Source organism: Carassius carassius, chromosome 9, assembly GCF_963082965.1.
Source record: "Carassius carassius chromosome 9, fCarCar2.1, whole genome shotgun sequence".
NCBI lineage: Eukaryota > Metazoa > Chordata > Actinopteri > Cypriniformes > Cyprinidae > Carassius > Carassius carassius.
Window position 1 is genome coordinate 9,257,747 of NC_081763.1, and position 24,779 is coordinate 9,282,525.

Genomic DNA, 24,779 nt, shown 5'->3' on the forward strand with positions numbered 1-24,779 from the left:
ACCAGTAACCTGATGACTGCTGGCAAATGAATAAGGGCACACACCATTGTCAAGAACACAAACTTGGGACTTGGACACACACACACCCACACACACAAAAATTCATAGATTTTTTTTTTCTAATCCAATCATATTGTTAGTAAAACCTTTAAGTACCAATGCCAATTTTAAAAAAAATCGATATCAATGTCAAAATGTCATGTATCAATAATAATTTACTTCATTACTGTTACTCTAATCAGGCAAATGTTTGATTCAGTTATGCTATAATCTCCACATCAAGCCTGTATACATGTAACTTCCTTTTATGTTCTTCTGTCTACTGAATTTCATGTAGCACTTCTTGTTTTGTCATGCATCACTTGTTCATATAAACAAAAAAGCGCACTTATATGAATATAAATATGTATATAATAGCATAATAATTTTAATAAAGACATATAATTATATTTTATATATATATATATATATATATATATATATATATATATATGAAGAGTTCAGATGCAAAAGCCTCTAAGTGCCATCTGAAATCTTCATCTAAAATTAGGATTTTTATCAGCCTCCTATATTTATGTTCAGTTATTTCACTTTAATAGCCTGGAAAAGGACCTGCACATTGCCATTAAAGTAAAATGACTCAACCTAAGCATAGGAGCTTGAAAAAAAATCCTAATTTTATTTTATTTATATATATATATAATTGATAGCCTGACTGTAAGTCGCTTTGGATAAAAGCGTCTGCTAAATGCATACATTTTTTTAAGTTAATTTAAATTTAATATAATGATCAAATATGTAATAAAATGCAATAGAAATGCATTATTTACATCACCTTACATGCATTCATCAATAGACTTCTATAATATACGCATATGCACCTATTATGTAAATCATTAGAAATGTCAATAAATAAACCCAGTTGAACCTAGTTAGTATATGCACAAGGTAGACACAGAGAGTAACACAGGATTACTCTGTAACGTTATATATAAAGCACAAAAGGATCTAGCGTTACTCATGGACGTGCGAGCTGCGCAGTCAATGTCCCGCTTTGCATCGCAAATATACAAAGCACTGACTCACATGAATGCGATGTCGGCGCATTATACTACATATTATTTCATATCCCATAAGCATGGACTGGTCAGAAAGGTTAAGAACAGGGGGCAGTTATCTGGAGGTTAAGAACAGGGGGGTAGTTATCTGGTTTATCCAGCATTAACTGCAGGTTTGTCAACGTGGTCGTCGGTGTAACTATGCCAACAGCGTTTGTAACAGCTGGCTCCATAGCAACGCTAAGCAGCACGCTGTGGATGGGTGCCGAGTCTCCAGCGGTGTGTGATTATTGCAAACAACACCCGCCATTTTGTACAGTCTTATCTCGTATATGGTCATAACAACGAGCAGCTTGAGCTAATAATGTCTATTCTGAGAGAGTTAAATGTTATCTAGCGCGACACGATCGCTTAGCAAAGCCGCACTAACAATTATTCTCGGACATCGATAGACGCGACAAATATCAGCATCCTCGCACCTGTTTCTATTTTCTACATAGTGTGGCTTCATATGAAAAACAAGAAACGGAATCACCTCTTATTCCGAGTGACTTTTCCAGCCGTATTTTGATTTAATATGTTTTTTTGTCAGTGAATCGGGTTGTTGTTGTTGTTGTTGATTCTCGTTGCTGGGTTCTTGTCACCACGACTACCGTGGCTATGGCGCTTCGTCCTCACCCGGGCAACTGTTGCTACCCACTCGCTGCGTTCCCGCACCTTTTCTTTGCTCTGATTGGCCCGAGGACAATAACTATAACGCCGCTTCTTCCTATTGGTGGAGCCAGGGAGCCAGTATGACGCGCGGCACCTTATTGGTCAGACGTGTGTCAATCAGAGGCTCGCGCCCAGATCGTGTGCACTGATCTGAAATCAGTCGTGTTGTGAGGTTTACGTTCGCTATTACAGAACAACTGATAGAAAGCTGATCCAAGAGAGCTTTTAACACACGATACAACCGGCTCTTCTTCCAAATGAAGCAACATGTATTTAATAAATATATGCAATTTTGATATATAACAAAATAGAAGATGTATTCCAATTATTATAATTTTCTTGTATTAATTGCATACATTTAGAAAAGTAAATGAGTGTCATTCATGAATGTGATGGACCTGTAATTTGTGCTTCTTTATAAGATTGAATATATGCTATTAAATTATATATGTTAAATATTTATCTATAGTTATATATATATATATATATATTTTTTTTTTCCTCCATGGCCACCATCCCCAAAGGCAAAGATGTACGTCAAATATTGTGGTTAATGTCTCTCGAAATGTCATGCTGTTGTCATTGTTATCATCACATTCATTAAAAAGTAATTATTCTGTTGTCATTTTGGAAATTGGTGACCTTTGTCAGTGTGGTTGCAAAGATCACTTGTGTGCAATGGACTGTGTTATCACACTTTGAAAATGCCATGCTCGCTTCACCTCTTTCTCTCTTAACCTCCACACCTCACAGTCATCATCTGAAAAAAATGAAAAAATAAGTAAATAAAAAATGTGCACTGAAGTGCAAAGAAGGTAAAACAAGTAATCGGGTGAACTGATTTTTGAGAGATGGGCCGTTGCTTTCAAATGTGATTCAACTAAAATATTTGTGGTATATCATGTGGTATGATAAAACAGGTGTAAAGTGACAATAACCATCCAGAACAACCTGGCAACATGCACATGATGAAACATTTAACAGTCCTATTATACATGATTGGATTCCTGTAGCCCACACAAGAGAGCATGATAGTAACACCATGGACATGGGTTCGATTCCCAGGGAGTTTATAATGCTGATAAAATGTGTACCTCGAATGCAATGCAAGATTTGGGATAAAACCATAATATATGCAATGTAGGCTTAAAACAATATACATATTTATAGTTTGATTCCCAAGAAATGATCAAATGTATGTCTTGAATGCAACAATGTAAAAAAAAAAGTAAATAAAAAGAATAACTGCAATGAATTTAATGGAAAAACTGTTTGTAACAAGCAATCACTGCAATATCCTGACATGAGTCGTATGGCAAATATGATTCATCAATTCAAATGAAGAAAGAGAGTTTAGTGTCAAAGAATGCCCTCATAATTACACATCCACCTTTCCTGCTCATGCTTTTGTTAGTGGAAAGGTCTTTGCCACTATCTTACAGGGTTATCTGTGACTCCTGCCTGCATGTGTGCCCCTCACCTCTTTATAAGGAGAAACAGGGACCTGGTAGAAATCACACAACATCAAACAGGCACCTAGATCCCAACCAAAGAGAGCCCAGCAGGAAAGCAGCTTCTGAACATCATCTTCAGCAGTCAGTGAATATCTGCTCTCAGCATGATGCGGAAAACCACCGTGCTTGCAGTGTGTCTGCTGCTGGCTGGAGTACAGGCACTGGACGGCCCCTCGTACGGAGTCAAATTATGTGGCCGGGAGTTCATCCGAGCTGTTATCTTCACCTGCGGAGGCTCTCGATGGAAGCGCTCCTTGACAAGCACAGGTTAGTATTAAAGAGCAGGTTTGTAAAACTTTCTGTTTTTTATTTGATAATATAGTAAATAAAAAATTCTGGGTGCAACAATATTACGAAATACAGTAGCAGCTGAATATTTTTTATACACCTATTTAATCTCTATTTTAGAGTAGAGTTCATCACCAAAATAAATTTTAATACCGAATAAAATTCCTGTAAGTCAGAATTTTAACATAATGAATTAAAAAATTCCATGTTGCAACAATATTACCTATACGCTACCAGTAAAACATTTGGATATGCATCTATCATATATCTCTGTTTTTACTGTGTTATAAAGTGTTATAATCAAAATTGTGGACTAAAATCATGAAATAACACAAAATGGAAGTATAGGAATTATGTACACTACTATTCAATTTTTTTGAGAGAAAGAAATGTATACTTTTATTCAGCAAAGACACTTTACAGTAAATTGATCAAAAGCAGTATCACACACATTCTTATTGCAGAAAATTCTATCTCAAATAAATGCAATTCTTTTGAACTTTCTATTCATCAAATAACCCTGAACAGAAATCTGAGCTTCCACAAAAGTATGAATCAACACAAGAGCAGCCAATCAGCATATCAGAATGATTTCTGAAGGATCATGTGACACCGAAGACTGGAGTACTGATGCTGGAAATTCAGCTTTAACACCACAGGAATAAATAGTTTTATGTTGATAAATTAACACATTTTAAAATGCACTACAACAGAAAACAGTTGTTTTAAATTGTAATGATATTTCACAATATTACAGTTTTTAGAACACACAAAAAAACACAAATCTTATCAACGGCAAAACCTTTGAACATTAAATATTATATATTTGAGATTCTTTAAAATATACAGACTTGTAATGTACCTATACTTGTTTGGAGTGGTAAATAAAACAAGGATTATTGGATGATTTGTGTATTGTTCTACAACTATTACATTAATCAACATATCTTATTTCACAGATGAAATACTGGACTTATTCAGCTCGTATGACAATAATGTTCCAGACAGTTCAGTGCTGTATGGTGCTGCCCCGTCCTCCCAGCATGCCCCTGACTCAAATCTTCCGTCACTGGCACAAGGTGAACAGGAAGGTGACTTGTTCAGCAGGCCAGCGCGCTCTCTCATTTCACAGGAGGTGCTGGAAGCGTTGCGCACCGTGGACAGAAAGGGACGAGATGTAGTGGTGGGACTGTCCAACGCCTGCTGCAAGTGGGGCTGCAGCAAAGGAGAAATCAGCTCCCTTTGCTAAGAGACTAACCTTCTGTGTGGCATGCATGAGTGAATAAAAAAAGTGTGTTTGTGTGTGTGCTTCTCCGTCACATCCTGTGTTTCATTTTTCTGTCTCCATGTTGTGCTTGAGACTTGTAAATGATTTGCATTGAGCTGCCATGTTGCAGTTAATTTAAATAATGCTTTTATAATGTTTGATGTTGTAATGTAACAAGGTACTTTTTGGATTCAGTGTGTTCGCTTTTTATCTTTATCAGCATATTTCACTTTTGAATAAACGTGATTATTTGCATTAATCGCATATGAATCCGTGTGTGGTTATTTGTATATTTGATCATAACAATTTCTGAAAATTTTGTAATTAAAAACAATAGTTTTAATAAAATGTGATTAATCAACTTTGGAGTTGATATGTATTTATATGTACATTACACTTAGTCATTTAGCAGACGCTTTTATCCAAATCGACTTACAAATGGAAGCAATCAAAATCAATATGATATATAAGTGCTATAACAAGTCTCAGTTAGTTTATATATATATGCTCTCTTTATATATATAATTATGAAATTTTCACTCATCTTTGGAAGCATGGTGAAATATAATATATTAGACAATTTCAATGACTAATCATAAATGAGCCAATCTGCACATTAACATTTTTTTTACACATTAAAGTCTAGAGATAAAGTCCTACCTTAAAGAGCAATTCTGCATCTGATGCTGAAAAGTTAGTTCAAGTTAAGTTAATTTACAAGTTACAATATGAAGCATTTTTTTATGTTTGTACAGTGTGAGCTCAGGTGTTCACGCCCCAGAAACTAGGAGCTTGTCTATGTACTTGCATGAATTTCTTGTATTTGGCCCAAGTTTTCACAGGAGCGTGAATACCACAAGTGTGCACAAAACTTTTCATTTCCTGATGCAACACATTTATAATGTTGTAAAAATGCAAGTGTTTACAGAGCTTTTTCTTATTTTCAATTATTTGCATTTTAAAATATACCTCTGTTCAGTAGTCTCTATAACAGATGACACAATTTAGTAATTGTGGTGCTTCTCTAAGTAGTTAATTCTTGTTGCGTGCACGCGCTCTCAGGAGGCCAGGACCTCAAATAGTGGGTATTTGACAAGTTCTAAATAATCAGTTTCCCCTAAAGGTCATTGCACTTATAGAATCTAGTGAAAATAAATAGGTTTTATTTTGATGGTTGGTTAAGCGCAGGCGGGGTCTGGGCGGAGTCTTGTGATGCGCGTTCTGTAGTCATAGACAGTAAAGTCTGTGAAACAGGCGTGACTAGAGCTGCTGTATGTTTACACGTGAAGAGAGATGAATTTTGTCATTTGAAGGGGGTTTGTGCACGCTGACTGCAACTTAATCGACGAAAATTAAACAAAAAAGGAGCAAGATCACAGCAAATGGAAAATGCTCGTTTCAGGATGTAGAGACGGATGGTAGCCTACTGTTTTTAATTGATTCGTGAAAATAAGATTGACGACTGAGAAAAACGCGGATTTGGGTCAACGATGTGACTCTGGAGCGTAACAATCAAATCTCTGACCGTGGACTTTCCGTGACTCCGTAATTCGGACGTTGCGTCACACTGGACTTTTTTTGCTTGCCCGAGTGCCATGAGCGATGGCATGGAGGAATGTCAAAGTGCATTTTGTTATAATACTTTACCTGTGGATATTCTATCAAGGTGAGCAAAAGTATTTCGTTTTCATTATTTCATTCTATCATATACATGTAAGTAACAATATATTGTTATTTATGCAATAAAATGGTTGTTTCATAAGCTCTGTTGCCTCAACTTGCTATTCTTGTCTTTTTTTATTTGTTCAGCCTCATGTGAAGTGGTTTTAAACTGCTGGTGGAATCAAGCTCTTCCTGTGGCACGTAATGTGTCAGTCGTGTGCCACATGAGTACACTGGCAAGAGCAAACAGTTGTGATCTCTGCCAGCTTAATGTTATCACCCAGGGCCACAGACATCAGTTTCCCAGCACATGTGCCAGTACCAAAGAAACTTTCAGCTTATCTATAGCAACAGAAGACATAGAGAATATTCGCTGCATGTGCAATGGAAATACAGCAGAGATCTGCAACGTTACAGTGAGAGGAGGCTGTGAGTATTACAGAATTGACCATTTATCTGGAATGACTTCATTACTAGCTCTGGAAATGTTTTGTTCACTTGATGCACACAATGAAGGGATTTGTTTGATCACAATCACTACAGCATTTGGGTGTTCATAAACAATTAAGATGGTACAAAACCATCCTATTCAGGTCAGTGTGATGAACAAGTTAGGGGAAAAAGTACTCGAAAAGTAGTCGGATTATATTACCTAAAATGTGTAACGTAACAGATTATGTTACTAACTACAGTTTTCATAATGTAATTGTTATCCGTGTTCAGAAATAGACTACAGTAGACTTTAGTCAGGTTAGACACCATATTGAAATGAACACGGATGAAAACGAGGCTGTGAAGGATAGACTTGCAGTCAATGGCACGCAATGTGGAAAGGTCCCACATCATGCAATTTTCACAACTTTCGAAACTCTTTTATGACGTTTTTGACTACCAAAAGCTTTTATCCGAGAGACATTTCGTCAGCTAAACAATTGGTTTGTTGTTAAACAACAATATATTTCACTGAATGCACTGTACTTCTATCCCTCACAGCCTCATTTTCATTCATGACAGAAATGAAACATGGCGTCACGCTGACTAAGGTCTATTTATAAGTAATCCACCCAGCACTGTAAGCGCATGACTGAAAGTTGTGTTGCTGTAGCTCAAACAGTAGAGCATGGATTGATTCCCAGGAAATGCACGAATTGATAAAATGCATACTTTAATGCAATGTGAGTCATTTTGAATAAAGGCAACTGCTGAATAGGGAACTCTTATTTGGTAACAGAGCTTAATTTGTTTTGAACCTGGAACAGTCTTTGAGAAATGCTTATGTGCTGAGATGGTGTCCAAAAATATACAAGGATGTAATGTGTGCGACACCCAGGTGGCTTTCCTTTGCAGATTTCCCCACATGACTTATGTTTTCTCAGTCTAAACAGTAATGGGGCTCTTGCAGAACACTGTCTTGTTTTTTTTCTTTTTGTTGGCTTCCCTCAACAAAGTTTGACAATCTTCCATCTTTTAAAGATCCACCTTCTCCCCCGTCCCGCCCTGTTTGTGCTGTTGAAGACTTGGAAGTAGAAGACATTTACTGCTCTTGGACCACATCCAATGAGCCAATGATTCCTACTGTTTACATCCTTCACTGGAAAGATCATGATGGGTGTGTGTTTTCTTATTAACACCACCATTGCATTATACATGGACTTTGTGTTTGAGCATCTGACAATGTTTTTTTTTGTTGTCTGTGTTTATATAAAGGAATATTAAATACAGGGAAAGCAGTAGTGAGAGTGCAGTCATAAAGCGGACTGAGTATATGAAAAGCACTTCCACTACAGCATGGGTCACTGCCAAAAACGTGCTGGGTTCTGCACAGTCCGAAAAGTCTGACTTCAACACGGGTCATATCAGTAAGTCATGTTTAATCTATTATAAACCATCACTTGCTTTCTTGAAGCACTGTAAAGTAGCCAGTGTACACACAATTCTGATGATTATTATTAATAAATATAAAGAAAGAGTGCGTCACCTCCAGAGTCTCTGATATTCTACTCCATAGATATATACAAGAGGTCAGAAGTTTGGTAACTTTGTGCTACATTTTTTTTTATTATTATTATTATTTTTTTAAGAACGGCCAGACCCCCCATACAATATTAACCTCACCTCTGTGCCGCTGGAGTTGATCTGGGACATGGACTGTGATGGAGTGGGCCCCTTAGACAAGAGCTGTCAAGTGCAGTACCATAAGAACAATCACATGGACTGGATAGAGGTGAGAGGAGAGAGAGAAACCAGATCGATTTGACTCTATTCTGATTTGGAAGAATATTTCTACATTTTCCTTTAAGCTTTGACGTCACTGGCTTCAGCGGTGCAGTTCATTTGTTCAAAAGTGCTTTTGTAAACTGAGTTTCTATAATGAAGAAAATCCATCTGCAATTTAATGGCATCCATCAAAATTTTGGGGATTCAAGAATCAATATTGGATTGTTCAAACATAAAAGTCTCAATAAAATCCAAATTATAAACTAGTTCCAGGAGAAGAAGCACAACAGCGTTTTGTATTTACTACCTACTTTTTTAACATTGTTTGCTTCTTTAATGTAAATGTATTCTTGTTCAAGACGTTAAGACCACAATCAAAGATTACTCATTCATTTTATAGTGTCAGAGGTTTGTTCCAAACAAATTGTGTCTCTGTTGAATTCTCATTGTGCAGGTGGATGATCGCCAGGTCATGTATGTGTTGGAGGACCCCCAGCCATTCACAAAGTACAGTTTTCGTGTTCGATGCCACTGTGGACATGAAGAGAAAGTCATGAGTTCCTGGAGTTCAGTGTATTCAGTCAGAACGCCTCCTGCAGGTCAGAGAACGACCCCTCATTATGGAAGACGCTGATGCACTCATTCATCGTTTTATTGAAGATGTTCTTAATGCACATTCACACAGCAGGAGAATATGGATGTCTCTCCTGTTTTAGAGTCCTATATACAAAAGCAGTTTGGATTAAAACAAGAGCCACCACCTATTGTGTATCCAGAATGACTCCCTCTAATGTTTTGGATCATTTGGCTCTCTCCAAGGCTACATTTATTAGATCAAAAATACAGTAACAACAATGAAATGTTATTACAGTTTATAATAACTGAATATATATTTAAAATGACATTTATTCAGTACATTTAGTCTGCATCTTACAGTCGTTTAGTATTCCTTTCATTCCTTTTTGTCTTAATATTGTGGCATATAACAAAATCAGTGATAATGACTCTGTGTCTGTAATATTCTCTCTTTTCAGCACCAGTTGGACAGCTGGATGTTTGGAGTGACTGTGCCCCTAATTCTGACAAATCTTCCTGTAACATCTACTGGAAGGTAGACTGTACTCCCATAATGCATCAATCCGTTTAGTGGTACAGTAGATCATGCATGAGCAGTCAACATTTGACTGTGTCTCGCTGTCATTTGCTGTCTCTCAGGAAATGCCTCTGTCTCAGGCTAGAGGGGAAGTTATCAGCTATATTGTAACGCTGCAGCTTGAAAATGGCACGCAGTTCACCAGGCAACGGAGAGACACTGAAAGTCAACATCCTGCTGAACAGAGCTGCCTGCAGTTGAGTGTGCCACTCAAGCCGGGTGTTATGGGAGTTTTTGTGTCAGCCAACACCTCAATGGGCCCATCAGACCCCACATTCATGCCGTTTGCTGTGAGGGGTATGTCAATGCGAAATTCTGATCGAAAGCAGCAAATCAGTATCTTAATATGATTTCTGAAAGATCATGTGACACTGAAGACTGGAGTAACGATGCTGAAAATTCAGCTTTGATATCAAAGGAAGAAATAAAATTTTAAAATACAAAAAAATACTGAATTTTGAATTGTAATAATATCTCACAGTATTACTGTTTTTACTGTATTTGTGATCAAATGAATGCAGTCTTAACATTCAAATCTTACCGACCACAAACTTTTTGAAAGGTAGTGTATAATTATATCTTCTGTTATATGATTTTTATGCCCTGTAGGACAGACAACGCCTGAGGTGAATCTGAGTGTAATAGGTGAGAACCAGATGCTGCTGGTCTCATGGGCCATACACCCACCGTTCTCTGAGAGCGTCCTGGAGTATGTGGTACAGCACGTGTCTGTAGTACCTCACTCGTGCCTGAACTGGGTCAGAGTAAACAGAACCCAGAGATCTGTCACACTCAAAGGTGTGTGTGTGTGTGTGTGTGTGTGTGTGTGTGAGAGAGAGTGAAAGCTGTAGTTCGGCCTGATGCTGACAGTGATTTTGTGTTTGCCTCCATCCACAGGTGACCTCAGGAACTACACAGCGTATAATGTGTCACTGTTTGCTGTCTTCAACAACCACAGCACCTTCCTCAGTTCAGAGATTGCATACACACTTGAAGGAGGTATGCCATTTCTTAAATCACTGAATGCACTTTTATTTAATTGACAATAGTCCACAAGATAGCATATAAAATGGGGCTTCTCCAGTTTTATTTGCAAATGGTACAATACAGCACAAGGTCAAAATTATTTAAATTATCATTACCATGAATTAATACTGGCATCCTTTTACAACCGCTCTGACAAAAGGTTACATCAGCCGTCTTATTTGTTAAAAGATGCATTCATTTTAAAAGTATATTGCATTGTAAATAATTAGCTTGGGTATTGCGGCAGTACCATTCACTTGGATTTAGAAAAATTGTAATGCATTCCATTGAGCATGTTTTAGGGCTCAAAGAACTTCATGTTTGTATCATCTCTTCATCTCCCCCACCAGTTCCTCCTGAAGTCCCACAGATCAGTGTGAATAACATCTCTCACTCCTCTGCCACTTTGATATGGAGCCCCATCCCTGTAAATGAGAGCAAAGGCGTCATCCTGCATTACTTAGTGGGCATCAAAGAAACAGGTAACCCATGGTCCCTCCTTTAAAAGGGAGATCTAATGCAATTTCATGCATTCTGACTTATGTACACTGTTAAAAAAAGTTTGATTCTCATGCTAAACATGGCCAAAGTAAAAAAAAACAAAAAAAACAATTTGGATGCATGACGGAGTATTTCTGTGCCAAATACACTCCTTCGGGGTACGGGTGTGCGATATGACGATTTTTGATCGTGGACGATAATAAAATGTCTCCACGATCTGCTTTTGAAGAAATATCGTAGTATGGTGCTACAGTGCACATTCTATCAGCTGTAGTTCTGGGACGTCATATACAACACCACATGCATTCACAGCAGTGTTAACTCAGTGGTACATTTACTCTCTCATTATTTGCATGTGCTTTTAAATGTTTCATTCGCGCGCTGGTCTGTCTCTGCACCCGAAGCACGCACGCTAAAGCCTGTCAAACAGCGCCTGATTATTGACCTAAGTTATCGTTTGTGCTAATACTGTAAAAACACACAAGTTTTACATGTAGACCCAGTTGGTTATGTCTAAAATGAAAGTAAACAGTTGAGAGAAAAACGTATACGTGCCTGTATATTATATGTGTGCAGGTCTTAAAGGGACAGTAGGACTATTTTAACATGCAGCTTACTGTCATTACTGTCAAGGGATTGATCATCCTAAAATTTCATTTCTGTCATTATTTACTCACTGTCACGTTGTCCCAAACCTGTATTAATTTCTTTCTTGTACTGAACACAAAAGAAGATATTTTAAAGAATTTTGGTAAACACATTTGAATTTAATAGTAGCAAAAAATACTATGTAAGTCACTGTAGACCAGTAACTGTTTGATTTTCCACGTTCCTAAAAATAGCATTTATGTTTAGAAGAAGAAAGAAATGTCATCATTCATGTTTAAAACCACTTTTGAGTGAGTAAATGGTGGTATAAATTAGAGCTGAAACAACTAATCGATTTAATCGATTAAAATCGATTATTAAAATAGTTGTCAACTAATTTAGTCATCGATTCGTTGCTAAATAACTTTTATTTGCCGTAAGCGGCTCATTTCGTGCATATTTCAAATCTGCGGTGACCAAAGTGTGGCAGTAATGAGCCACCGGAGGTTTTACTCAGCCAGTACAACAGGAGAAGTAGCGAATAGCCAATAGCTGGCCTTGTTTTATGTCACGTGCTTATGATGACATCATATGATGTCTATGTCTGCAGCATTCAGCGTGATGTGGGAGTACTTTACATTGAGCCTTTAAAAAAGAAGAGTAACCTGTAAACTCTGCACTACTGCACTGTTTAAGGGGACGTTCACATATCGCGTCTTTTGCACGCTCAAGTTCGTTATTTCCAACACCGCACCGCATCGAGTTAAAAACATTTAAACTTTTCAGAATGCCGCAACCGCACCGCGGGTCATGTGACAAGAACTAACCAATCAGCTTCATCCTTTCCCGTAACAACGTTAAAAGCTCAGTCAAGATGAAAGGAACAGCTGATCATAGTTGTATATGGATTTCCATTTTGAAATAAATTTAGTAGCAGAGCTACTGCAAGCGATTTTTTTTGAGCTACAAATCCATTTATCCTTTGCTGAAATTTCCGCGTCTTCAAGGAGAGAGCAAGGAGGTTGCTTAGCAAAGGCAGACGCCTCAGGGGCGCTTCTGCGCGAGCGCTTTGGAAAGAAGCGTTTTAGGCGCGATATGTGAACGGCCCCTAAGACTTTCATTTGTGCAGATTCTCCAGTACAATGTTGTTTGCAAATGTTTAGTCGTAAAAGCTGATAACATTGCTTTTTAACAGTTAACATTTAAAGCTTTACAAACATGTTCTGTGATCAGTTTGTCGTTTACCAGTTCAAAATTCAGTCGTGCAGCCTAATTATGACTGAATGAGAGAGGTAAATGTAGATATTTGAAATGCACTTTTTTTTCTAAGTATTCACTGCTCTTTTTCACACAGCAGGTTTTTTGTGTGTGTCCCATTTTTTTTCTGGACAACCTTCTGATGGATTTTACTTTAAATTGTGAGTTCCATTCAGGTTTCATGCCATTGGCACTTTTTTTGAAGGATTGTTTACAATTTCACAGCAAAAGCTATAAAGCTGTTTCCCAGTAAATAATAAAATACAATGCACTGCAATTTTATTCTGTTTTATCCTTATTCTTCGTGAAGATATGTTCTGAAAGATTCCTTAATAAGCTTTGTTCAGGATGTTAAACTACTTTAGGAGCTCTAAGGACTGCCATGGTGAAAACATTATTTGAAATCTCCTTGTGAAATTTGCTAGAGTATGGGTCAGTGTTCTGATTGCAGAAGAGTTCAACAAAGGATTACTAACACAATAAAACAACTCCAGGTATATTTTTGATGAGGATATGACATATATAATCTCTTAAATCTATGCTGAATGATAAAGACCATTTATTAATAATTTACTTGGGGAAAAAATGGAAAAAACTAAAATATAAGTGCATAAACCGATTAATCGATTAATCGTAAAAATAATCGACAGATTAATCGATTATCAAAATAATCGTTAGTTGCAGCCCTAGTATAAATATAAAACACTATAGCAGAATTGACAGACAGCTGACAGAATTTTTATTTTTTTATGTGAACTATTTAACGTTAATAAAACAACAAAACACAAAGAGAAAAATCACTGACCCTGTATGATCACATAAAGGCCGGAATTCCTTGTATGGGCACTTCTCCCAGAAGATCGCGGGCAGCAAGCCAGCATATCAGAATGATTTCTGAAGGATCATGTGACACTGAAGACTAGAGTGATGGATAATGCTGAAAATACAGCTTTGCAAACAGCTTAGCTTTTGCAAAAAATTTTATAATATTGCACAATATTGATGTTTTTACTATATTTTTGGTGAGCATGTACTTGTACTGACTATAAACTTTGAATTGTAGTATATATCTGTGTCCTATGGCCTGTGTAACAGGGTCTAAGATAAGGAGTGACAGAACCAGTGCGCTGTTGTCAGAACTGCAGCCGGCCCAGCAGTACCAGGTCTGGGTAAGCGCTGTGAGCGCTGCTGGGGAAGGCAACAGGAGATTCACCACTTTCTCCACCAATGAGAAAGACAGTAAGTATGGGGAAGACTGGCCGTTTCTCTCTTCCTTTGGGATTTACATTGCATGCATTATCCAAAATACTAGTAGGTCCTTGTTTTGCATACATTATGTAGATTAATTTAGCTTTAGGTAGTAAACCAATCATTTCTATCTATCTCATCTCTTAGGTGATGTTAACACAATACTGTTTGCTGTATTCATCCCATTATTGATGTTCCTGGTATTAGTTTGGGTTTTTACATTGGTGTAAGTATTGCCTTTCACCATAATTCCATCTATATGGTCGAAAGTACATGGACACCCCCTTGTAAAAGCTGGTTCACACAGAATGCGTTTTTCCATTACGCTGTGCTCTATAGTTTTTCTACATAAATACGTGTTAGATGTACACATTCCACTGTCCACGTCTCACTTTTTTCAAAGGCATTCTGTGTGAGTGTCCCATAAATAGTGACCTTGGCTAGTCCAGTGAAGATAAATCCTAATTCTACCATAGTGGTTCCCAACCTGGGGAACTAGAATGCTTTGAGGTCAAATATGGATGCAAAAACTTTAGTTTCTATGAATGCTCCAATAGATCAGCCACTGATTTGGATCCAGCTGATGTTCACTTCCATTAATTCCATACGTGGTCATAATGCGGTCACATCACATTATGACACAGAAGATGTGAGTGTGTGTGGCGAATATAAATAGCTCAATGGCAGCTGTCAGATTTTACAAAAAATCCACCTATTTTAAGATATGCAGATCCATTATTAGTTATTATGAGTAGGTGATTATATTCTGAAAACAAGCATTGTATGCATAGGATTATCATCTTGAATACGGTGTACAAAATTAGTGGAACTGATGAACTCAACATTTTGTGATAAATGAATTTATATCTGCTCTCTAGGTGCAAAACAACTCTGTGTTGTGTGAAGATCCCAGATCCAATAAACAGTAAAACGTTTAAACATATGAACATTCAGGTGAGAATCTAAAGTCTTTTGAGTGTTCCATATGAAAGAGACATCACATATATTTGTTCGCGTCTTGGCTTTTCTTCCAGCATGTGTGGCCACGGCTCTGTTCTCCTTCTGAGTTGCCTCTAAAGATCTCGGAGCTGGAGATTGTGGAGAACCTGGATCCTAACACACCTACTCCTCCATCAGAGACTGAATCAGAGAATGTTTTAATCGATGTGGAACCCCAAAATTTTCAGGTGCCAGATGAACTGGGCAAAACAAATGAAGGTGGAAATGAGCCTGAGGAATCTAACAGAGGAAACATTTCAAAGCCTGACACTTGGGCAAAGGAGTATAGCGAGATGGTCGACACTGATGAAGAGAAGGATGATGGTGATGATGAAGAGTGGTGGCGCCAGCAATGTGTCTCGGACTACGAAAGACATTTTTTGCCTTCTTTTAAAGCGAATTAACTTTTCATACCTCAGGATGTTTAATCTGTACTGTAGTGCCTTAAATGGAACAATCAGAAAAGGACAGTTTTACTGAAGAACAATGTGTACTTTTTAATAAGACACGGAAGGAAGAGTTATAGGAAAAGTGTTATTCATGAAATGACACAAATGTATCCATGAGAGGTCTTGCAGAACTACACACAGATTTTTACATTTACAGTCCTTCACACTAGCTGCAACTTTTAAAGTTGACTTATATTTTTTTTGTCACTAGCCTCATCAAAGGACTATATGGGTCTCCAGAATACTTTCCCCTTTTGCCATTGGTCGGCCAAATGAATGTTCCTGCCACAAACTCAAACCATTGGTTGAGCTAATGATAGGCAGGTCAGAATGCTCAGATAAACAAGAGCACAGTTTTGATAGATCCCCAGTGACACGTGGCTTACACTTTTCAGGGAATTCAGCCTAAAATGTTTTATAGGTATCTCTGCACATTAAACCTTATATTTTAACATGGAAAACATTGCACATGTTGACACAAATGATATAGTATTACTAATAAATACACAACTGAATGTACATAAATAATTTTATATAAGAATATGCTTCTTATTTGTGTCCATTATATCTGTAAGATTAAATTAAATTTAAGTTTATTTATATAGCCCTTTTTACGATGCAATCTGTAAGAACGCTGCATTTTGGACAACCTGTAGCTTGTTTATTAAAGATGCAGGACAACCACCTACTGTAGCAGTGCATTACAATAGTCCAGTCTAGAGGTCATGAATGCATGAACTAGCTTTTCTGCATCAGAAACAGGTAAAGTTTCGTATATTGGCAATGTTTCTAAGATAGAAGAATGCTGTTTTTTGTAACATGGGAAATATGGTTTTCAAAAGAGAAGTTGCTGTCTAATATAACACCCATATTTTTGACAGTAGATGAAGTAACAGTACATCTGTCTAGTTGAAAATTGTAATCAACTAGATTCTGTGTACTGTTTTTTGGTCCAATAAGTAATATCTCTGTCTTATCCTTATTTAATAAGAAAAAAATATTGGTCATCCAATCTTTTACATTTTAACACACACTGTTAGTTTAGATAATTTAGAAGTTTCATCTGGTCTAGTTGAGATATATAGATGAGTATCATCAGCATAACAGTGGGAACTAATCCCGTATTTTCTAATAATATTACCAAGGGGCAACATGTATATTGAAAATAGAAGGGGACCTAGTACAGATCCTTGTGGCGCTCCATATTTTACTGGTGATAAATGAGATGACTCCCCATTTAAATAAACAAAATGGTAGCAATCAGACAGGTAGGATCTAAACCATCATAGAGCCTGTCCTTGAATACCTGTATAGTTTTGTAATCGATCTATGAGTATGTCATGATCTATAGTGACGAATGCAGCACTAAGATCAAGTAAAACTAGCAATGAGATGCAGCCTTTATCTGACGCAAGAAGCAAGTAATTTGTAATTTTAAAAGTGCAGTTTCTGTGCTATGTTGGGTCCTGAAACCTGACTGAAATTCATCAAGAGACCTTTTTTTTGCAGGAAGGAGCACAATTGATCAGATTTAGTTGGTCTACGATTTAGTAGTTGTGGTTTATTAAGAGCCTTAATAACTGCCAACTTGAATGGCCTTTGGACGTGACAAGATAACAGCGAGTTAACAATATTGAAAAGCGTTTCTTCTGCTACAACTCTTTCAGTAATTTAGTGGGTACAGGATCTAATAAAAATGTTGTTGGTGTAGAGTAGACTATTTAGAAGTGAGTTTCTCATCAATTTTCTCATACAGTTTTTACATTTTAAATAAAGATTTCAATTCAAATTTATTTGTATAGGGCATTGTACTGCTGCATTGTAATTTAGAGTGATCTGTTATCAGAAGTGAATGTGTCCAAGTAATGTTCATTTCACAATGTTCATTTCTGTGCTTCCATTTCATTATCTCAATGTTTTCAGCTTAAAGGAACTGCTTTTCCTGTTTTGCAGTGTGACTTAAAAATTGTCTTGCTTGAAAATTGCACACTGATTGTGAGATGCTTGCAGGGAAGGAACTGCATGTTACTGAAGGAGGTTCTGATAAACATTTGCATTCATCTGCCATGTGTCTGTACCAAAGGCCCAACTCCTGCCCCTTTCAAACCATGACACTTCCTCCTCCACATTTTACTGACTTCTTTACACATTTGGGCTTCAGTCTTTCCTCTGTGTGATGCCGAACAAAACGTTTCCCATCAGACCCAAGTAAGTTAAACTTTCTCTCATCATTAAAGTGAACTTTGGACCAGCTCTCCTCTCTCCACACAACATGACCCTCAGCAAACTGAGCTGACTCTAGCCTTTTGATTCTTTCTGCTGATGAGAGGCTCGGTTACTTTCAGTTCGACTTCTCTTAAGCTTGTAGAGACAGATCCTAACCTAGATCAACGCTGAACAGCCGTTTTGGGGGACTTGAATGAATTAAGCTGCAATACTTGAGAAGTCACAGATTTGGAATGACAAACCTCTTGTTAAGTATGTTTCTTGAACTGATTTGGTTTAGATGGGATCGTCACGGGACATCGGTAAGAATCCACATAAGTCCATGAGTCCAATCACTCCTTTTAATAAAGTTTCAAGCTAGCTGACATACACACTGTAGTTATGATTGTGTATGGGTTTACAAACGTGTGTGTGGTTTTTCTATAATTAAAACAGAAATATAATAATCAATTCACAGCACTGTGAGACACCAATGTGAAGACACTTAACCCCTAGTTTCTCCAGAGGCGTGCGACCTCTGACATGTGTGCGTAGCAATTGTAAGTCGCTTTGGATAAAAGCGTCAGCTAAATGAATAAATGTAAATGTAATGTAAATGTCACAGCAATAAATGACAAATATACACCCATATCAAATGTACAAACACGTGAGGACACGTGACTACACACCTATGTATACATAATCGATTAGTGATGCATGCGATCATCGTCTTGTAACGGCTTCTCAGTTATAAATTGTCTTATCAATCCACATATTATGGGTCACTGACCTTTCTACGATGTATACATTAAAGTAAAATGTAAATTATTATTCGTCATCACACTTATACGACGCACATTGAAGCGCACATGCAGAGACAGTGAACATTTATGCTAGCATTAACTTCACGGAGATATGGATACAATATATATCAGCACGGTTAAATACAGCAACAACAATCTTAAAGAACATGTATAAATATATGTAGGAAATAAACTTACTTTCAAAGTTACGTACACTCATCTATGGCTTGAATACACGCGAGACCTTCATCGCGTTAAAGCGGTACATGAAATGTTGCGTCAAACTCTGGGGGCGGGACTAGACTACACTGTCAATAATTCACAGTCCACCAATAAGAATAAAACAAACTAGCAAATATAATAAGCCTTTTCAACAGCTGCTCCAATTTAGTAAATTATACTTTAGAAAAGGCTTAAGGGTCCTTGTCATCATCAGGTAATGGTGGCAAACAGACCAGTTTACTCACTGGTCGGATATCCGACCCTGTACTTGCATTTGGATTTTGGTACTGTGGCTGAGACCTTACCAACTGGCCAGAGGGCTCGAGGCAACTGGTGATCCACTATCATCACTACTGTCCCAGTCTTTAGGTCTTTGTCAGTTTCAGTCATCCACTTGTTCTGAGTTTGCAGCTCAGGTAAGTATCTCCTGATATAGTGTGCCCAAAAATGGTCGCCAAGGACCTGACTGTGTCTCCAGCATTTTCTGCCAAGTAATTCTAAGGAAACACTTAGCTTGGGCCTTCTTTAGGAGTGAGATCTCAGCCGCTACATAGTCTTGGGCAGATACATATTTTTTCTGATTTGCTTGTATTAACAGTTCTTGGGCTTCATGTTCTACCAATTGATTAAAACTGCAGTAGGGCAAGAAATCTAGTGTTAGGTCAGAGAAGTCTACTGTGGTCAGACTGCAGAAGGTTAGCTTTTTCTCTTCATCTGTACTGTCTGGGACTGATTTCTCAGAGTCATCAGGCCAGGTACTTGGGTCTTGCCACAAAACATGTGGTCCTCGATTCCACTGACTTGGTATTGCTAGTTGCTGAAGTGTCTTGCCATGGGTAATGGCAGCTGCAGGATTATTCTCAGACTTCACATAATGCCTTGCTCGAGGAGAAGTCAATTCCTGAATTTCTGAAATCCTTGTGCCCACAAACACTTTATATCTGCATGAATATGACTGGATCCAAGCTAAGACTGTCTTTGAGTCACTACACAAAGTCAAACTTTGAATGTTCAAGGTGAGTTCCTTTTTAAGAACTCTTGCCAGTTGAGCTCCACTAAGCGCTGCACAAAGTTCTAACCTAGGTACAGATACAGTTTTGGTGCCAACCTCGATTTTGCGGTAACAAATGCAACCTCAACACGGCCTTGAAGACTCTGTGTTCTCAGGTATACCACCAACCCATAAGCATGATTTGAAGCATCACAAAATATGTGGATGTCTCTTATGCAGGACACAGAATCTAATTCTGTGCTAGTGTAGCACCGGGGTATGGCAATACGATTTATGTACTGCAGTTCCTCTTCCCATTCATGCCAGGCTTGCGAGAGATCATTTGGTAGTAATGGGTCATTCCACTCACGTTTTTATCCCACAGCCTTTGATACAGTACCTTAGCTCTTGTTGTGTAGGGGATAATAAAGCCCAGTGGGTAGTACTGACTAGCTAAGACCTGGTAAACATACCTCATTGTGGGCACTCGTGGTTCCCTCTGTCGAGTTTTGTAGCCAATTGTGTCTGCTTGGCAAGTCCAACGGAGACCCAGTGTAGACTCAGAGATATCCCATTGCCTTTCTGAAAGCCAAAGCAAATTTTTCTCTGATCTGGCTTCCACAGGAAGGTGAGCAACGACAGAAGGAATGTTACTAGCCCATTGTCTTAACTCGAACCCATCAGAAGCCAGAAGAACATGCAGCTTGTTCACTAGTTCTGTTGCCTTGTCAGCAAAACTCACACTCTGCAGATAATTGTCCACATAGAAATGTTTCTCTACAGTCACACTTGTCTCTTCTCCTGGATCAGAGTTCTCTTGGACATGTTTGAGTACAGCAAATGTTGTGCAGCATGCTGCACGTAGTCCCAAATGGCAAAACCTGCCACTCATAAACACTGACTGGAGTATCACGCAGCATGTTTCGCCATAGAAACCTGAGAAGTGGCTTGTCCTCTGGGAGCAGACGAATCTGATGAAACATGCCTCTGATATCACTCATGAATGCAATAGCATGCTCTCTAAAGCGAAGCAACACTCCTAGTAAGATGGAAGTAAGAGAAGGCCCAGGCAACAGGGAATCATTAAGGTTGTGGCCTTGATATAGAAAGGAACAGTTGTACACTACTCTATGCTTATTATTATGGTGTACCATGTGGTGTGGAATGTACCATGATTCAGCAGTTTGATCAACTGCTTCAGCTGCCAGTTTAATGACATACCCACATTGCTCCAGCCTTTAAATTTCTTGGTTAGACACCTGTGTGAGATTTGGACTCTTACTAAGATGTCTTTCCAATGCTTTGAGTTGGGGAAGGACAGATTCTTTGGGCGCTTTCCGTTGAGGCATATCTGATTTTCTCAAAAAGGGGGGTAGCATAGCGGAGCACTCCATCTATATTAAACCTTGCTGTCTTTGCTTCAAGAAGAGTTATAGCCTCTTGATCGCAACGTGAGCAAGTCACCTCTTTCTCATTGCGGTATGGTAATACATCAAGCTGCCAAAGCCTTTCCACGTGTTGTCATAGCTCTGATGAAGCAGAAGTCACAAATGTAAGAAGGCATTGTTGTTCTGGGATTTGATGCTGGACTACATTAGCTGGCCCTTGGAGTGTCCAGCCTAATCTGGTCCTGATAGCAGCTGGCCCGCCTGGTGGGCCGAAACGCATTGGCTCCATGGGGGTGATCAAGTGGTGATGATCAGAGCCTATAAGCAGCAATGGCTGGACCTGAGAAAAGGCATGAAGGGGTAGTCCTCTGAGATGTTGCATCATGAAGCAGGATGGTACATTCTGAGCCATCATCCAAAACTGCATAAGCCATCAATGAATGCTTGCCATTATGCAACAGAACTTTACTAATTTTCAGAAGGACTTGGCTACCACCTACTGGCCGATCTAGGTATAGTGTTTGACTTGAGCTCCCTCAGAATCTTTCATCTCAATTGTTCTGCTGTTGATGTCATGCAAGACAGTCAGGTGTTTGCCCTTGCAAGTTTTGCATGTGGCTTTCAATCTGCATTGAGCCACCTGATGTTTCCGCCCACACCTCCAACATCTCTTATTCACCTTAATCCAGTTAGTCTTGAGTTCACTGGTTAACTGAGTGATGTTGGTGCATTGATTAAGATAGTGGTGATTATTGTCGCAGTAATGACAGTAAACATTCTTGTCAGGGCTTTGAAATTGTGAGGGTTTGGCAGCTGGAGTGTTGATATACTGATCTACACCATGGAGAATGGCTGTTGTCTGAAAGGTATGTTTACGCTGTCATGGAGCCTCTTTCTGCTGAACAGCACGTCCCCTCATCTCGCTTGTGTTTAGTTTACTGTCTGTGGATTGCACCTGTACTCAAGCCAGTGTGAAAAATCAAGGCGATTTGGAATGGGATTTTTAAGGGGGTGAACATATCTTTTGAAGTTAGCCTTGAGATTGTGGGGGAGTTTGGACATGAGTCTTGCCACATGTGAGCCACATTGCAATTCAATTGCTCCCTTGTCATCCAACTGATCAAGCATACCCACCAATGCTTGGACTCTGAGGGCAAACCTTCGAAAGGCCTGAGTGTCTCCACTTCGAATATTTGGCCCATCCATAAAAACCATCAATTTTCTGTAATGCCAACTGATGAGGCTGTCTATAATGCTCAATTAGTGAGTGCATTGTCTGGGTGAATGGATAACGGGAGTTGCTGTAAGAGTCTGCTATTAATAAGGCTCTTCAAATTTCAAATGCTCGAGCAGAATTTGATATTTAAATTGTTCAGTTGCATCAAGTGGCAGCAAATTGTCAAGAGATATTTTAAGTCTAGCAAACTGCCTTGGATCCTTTGACGTGAAGTCTGGTATTAACGGTGTAGGACCGCGATAGATGCTCTCTCTAATTAGAAGTTGTGGAGAGTGAGGAACATAGTCTTTTGACTAAAACTGCGGCCTTGGATAGTCTTCAGTTCATTCTCTGATATGGGAGTCAGGTGAAGGGTGAAGGCTGCGTATATATGACTTTGGTGGGATGTATCTCTGATCATGCGAATAACTTGGGCCCTGTGCTGTGTGTGCACTTGTCGTGTGCTGAGGTTGTGATGCACATGGGGGCTTTGGATGATATTGCATATGTCTGCTCCTTGGGGTGGACTGCAATCTCATTTTGGAAAGATCATCTGACAACTTAGCTCCATGTTCTAGCTCCTCAACTGCTGATATAGCCATTCCATCATCCAGGACTGACTTTTCTGAAGCCTCTTTGTAAGCCTGATTATTCATTTGAGCTATTATTGACTTGTTAGAATGTGGAGCTGAGACAGGAGGGACCCTTGTCTGCATCTTCTCTCCACCACATAATGAATGAATGCGAGGTAGAGGTGAAGGGCACTGAGACGAGTCCGTTTTATCCTTTTCAGAACTGCATTTCAAGTCCTTTATGGTTTCATGCAGACGTCTGTTCTCTTCTCAAAGCTTTTGAATCATAATTTGGGCATCTCTGTCTACATATGGCTCTCCTTTTTCTTCAACCACATCTCCACTATCTTTCTCACGCCACCTTATGAGGGGTGTCATCTTGGCAGCTCCCTCCATCTGATAAGAGGTCCTTCGACTTTCTTTATCACTTTGGCGAGGCTCTGGCGGTAACCTGGAAGAAGGTGGATATGTATGCTGTTAGCCTCTGTATTCCACTTCATAATCCTCTAAATGGCGAGGAGGACGTAAAAACCGCTTACTGCGGACATCAGACTCATGTCTCTGAACTGACTCTGAATATGCTCTGGACATCTACTTCCGTGACAATCACATCCGGCTCAAAGGACCATCAATGTTAAGCATGTTTCTTGAATTGGTTTGGTTTAGATGGGATCATCACGAGGCATCTGTAAGAATGCACTTAAGTCCATGAGTTCAATCACTCCTTTTAATAAAGTTTTAAGCCCGCTGACATACACACTGTAGTTATGATTGTGCATGGGTTTACAAACGTGTGTGTGGTTTTTCTATAATTAAAACAGAAATACAATAATCAATTCACAGCAATAAATGACAAATATACACCCATATCAAATGTACAAACACGTGAGGACACGTGACTACACATGCCTATGTATACATAATCGATTAGTGATGCATGTGATCATCGTCATGTAACGGCTTCTCAGTTATAAATTGTCTTATCAATCCACATATGGGTCACTGACATTTCTACTATGTATACATTAAAGTAAAATGTAAATTATTCATCATCACACTTATACGGCGCACATTGGAGCGCACATGCAGAGGCAGTGAAAATTTGTGCTAGCATTAACTTCATGGAGATATGTATACAATATATATCAGCACGGTTAAATACAGCATACAGTAATATAAACAAGCTTAAAGAACATGTATAAATATATATAGGAAATAAACTTACTTTCAAAGTTATTTACACTCATCTATGGCTTGAATACATGCGAACCCTTCATCCCGTTAAAGCCAGGGGGGCAGGGTTTCATATTTTATTGAAGCTTCCCTGGGCGCCGCCATTGATTAGCGGACCTCCACCTCCTGTTAGCATTCCATTGACTTTTTTTCCACTTTGACAGCGAATAACTTTACAACCCGAATTCCGGAAAAGTTGGGACGTTTT

At 38.6% G+C, this 24,779-nt stretch overlaps 2 protein-coding genes across 2 annotated transcripts; both read left to right on the forward strand.

Moving 5' to 3' along the window:
• Positions 1-3,253: 3,253 nt before the first annotated feature.
• LOC132148519 (relaxin-3-like) lies at positions 3,254-5,045 on the forward strand. The gene is made up of 2 exons (XM_059557211.1): positions 3,254-3,553; positions 4,534-5,045. The coding sequence occupies exons 1-2, from the start codon at positions 3,391-3,393 to the stop codon at positions 4,821-4,823; spliced, it is 453 nt and encodes a 150-aa protein (XP_059413194.1). The 5' UTR covers positions 3,254-3,390; the 3' UTR covers positions 4,824-5,045.
• A 1,088-nt stretch (positions 5,046-6,133) lies between these two features.
• il12rb2l (interleukin 12 receptor, beta 2a, like) lies at positions 6,134-16,469 on the forward strand. The gene is made up of 15 exons (XM_059557630.1): positions 6,134-6,507; positions 6,651-6,932; positions 7,977-8,112; positions 8,211-8,362; positions 8,585-8,727; positions 9,175-9,319; positions 9,755-9,831; positions 9,936-10,170; positions 10,483-10,671; positions 10,771-10,872; positions 11,250-11,381; positions 14,341-14,484; positions 14,641-14,719; positions 15,372-15,447; positions 15,528-16,469. Exons 1-15 carry the CDS (start codon positions 6,444-6,446, stop codon positions 15,894-15,896), a joined length of 2,325 nt encoding a protein of 774 aa, XP_059413613.1. The 5' UTR covers positions 6,134-6,443; the 3' UTR covers positions 15,897-16,469.
• Positions 16,470-24,779: the final 8,310 nt, after the last annotated feature.

Excerpts from the sequence above, each read along its gene's own strand:
- LOC132148519 (XM_059557211.1), top strand. The coding sequence starts at position 3,391 with ATGATGCGGAAAACCACCGTGCTTGCAGTGTGTCTGCTGCTGGCTGGA. Across the intron at positions 3,554-4,533 it reads GCGCTCCTTGACAAGCACAG|ATGAAATACTGGACTTATTC; the intron begins GTTAGTATTAAA and ends CTTATTTCACAG.
- il12rb2l (XM_059557630.1), top strand. The coding sequence starts at position 6,444 with ATGGCATGGAGGAATGTCAAAGTGCATTTTGTTATAATACTTTACCTG. Across the intron at positions 9,320-9,754 it reads AGTCAGAACGCCTCCTGCAG|CACCAGTTGGACAGCTGGAT; the intron begins GTCAGAGAACGA and ends CTCTCTTTTCAG. Across the intron at positions 14,485-14,640 it reads CTCCACCAATGAGAAAGACA|GTGATGTTAACACAATACTG; the intron begins GTAAGTATGGGG and ends CTCATCTCTTAG.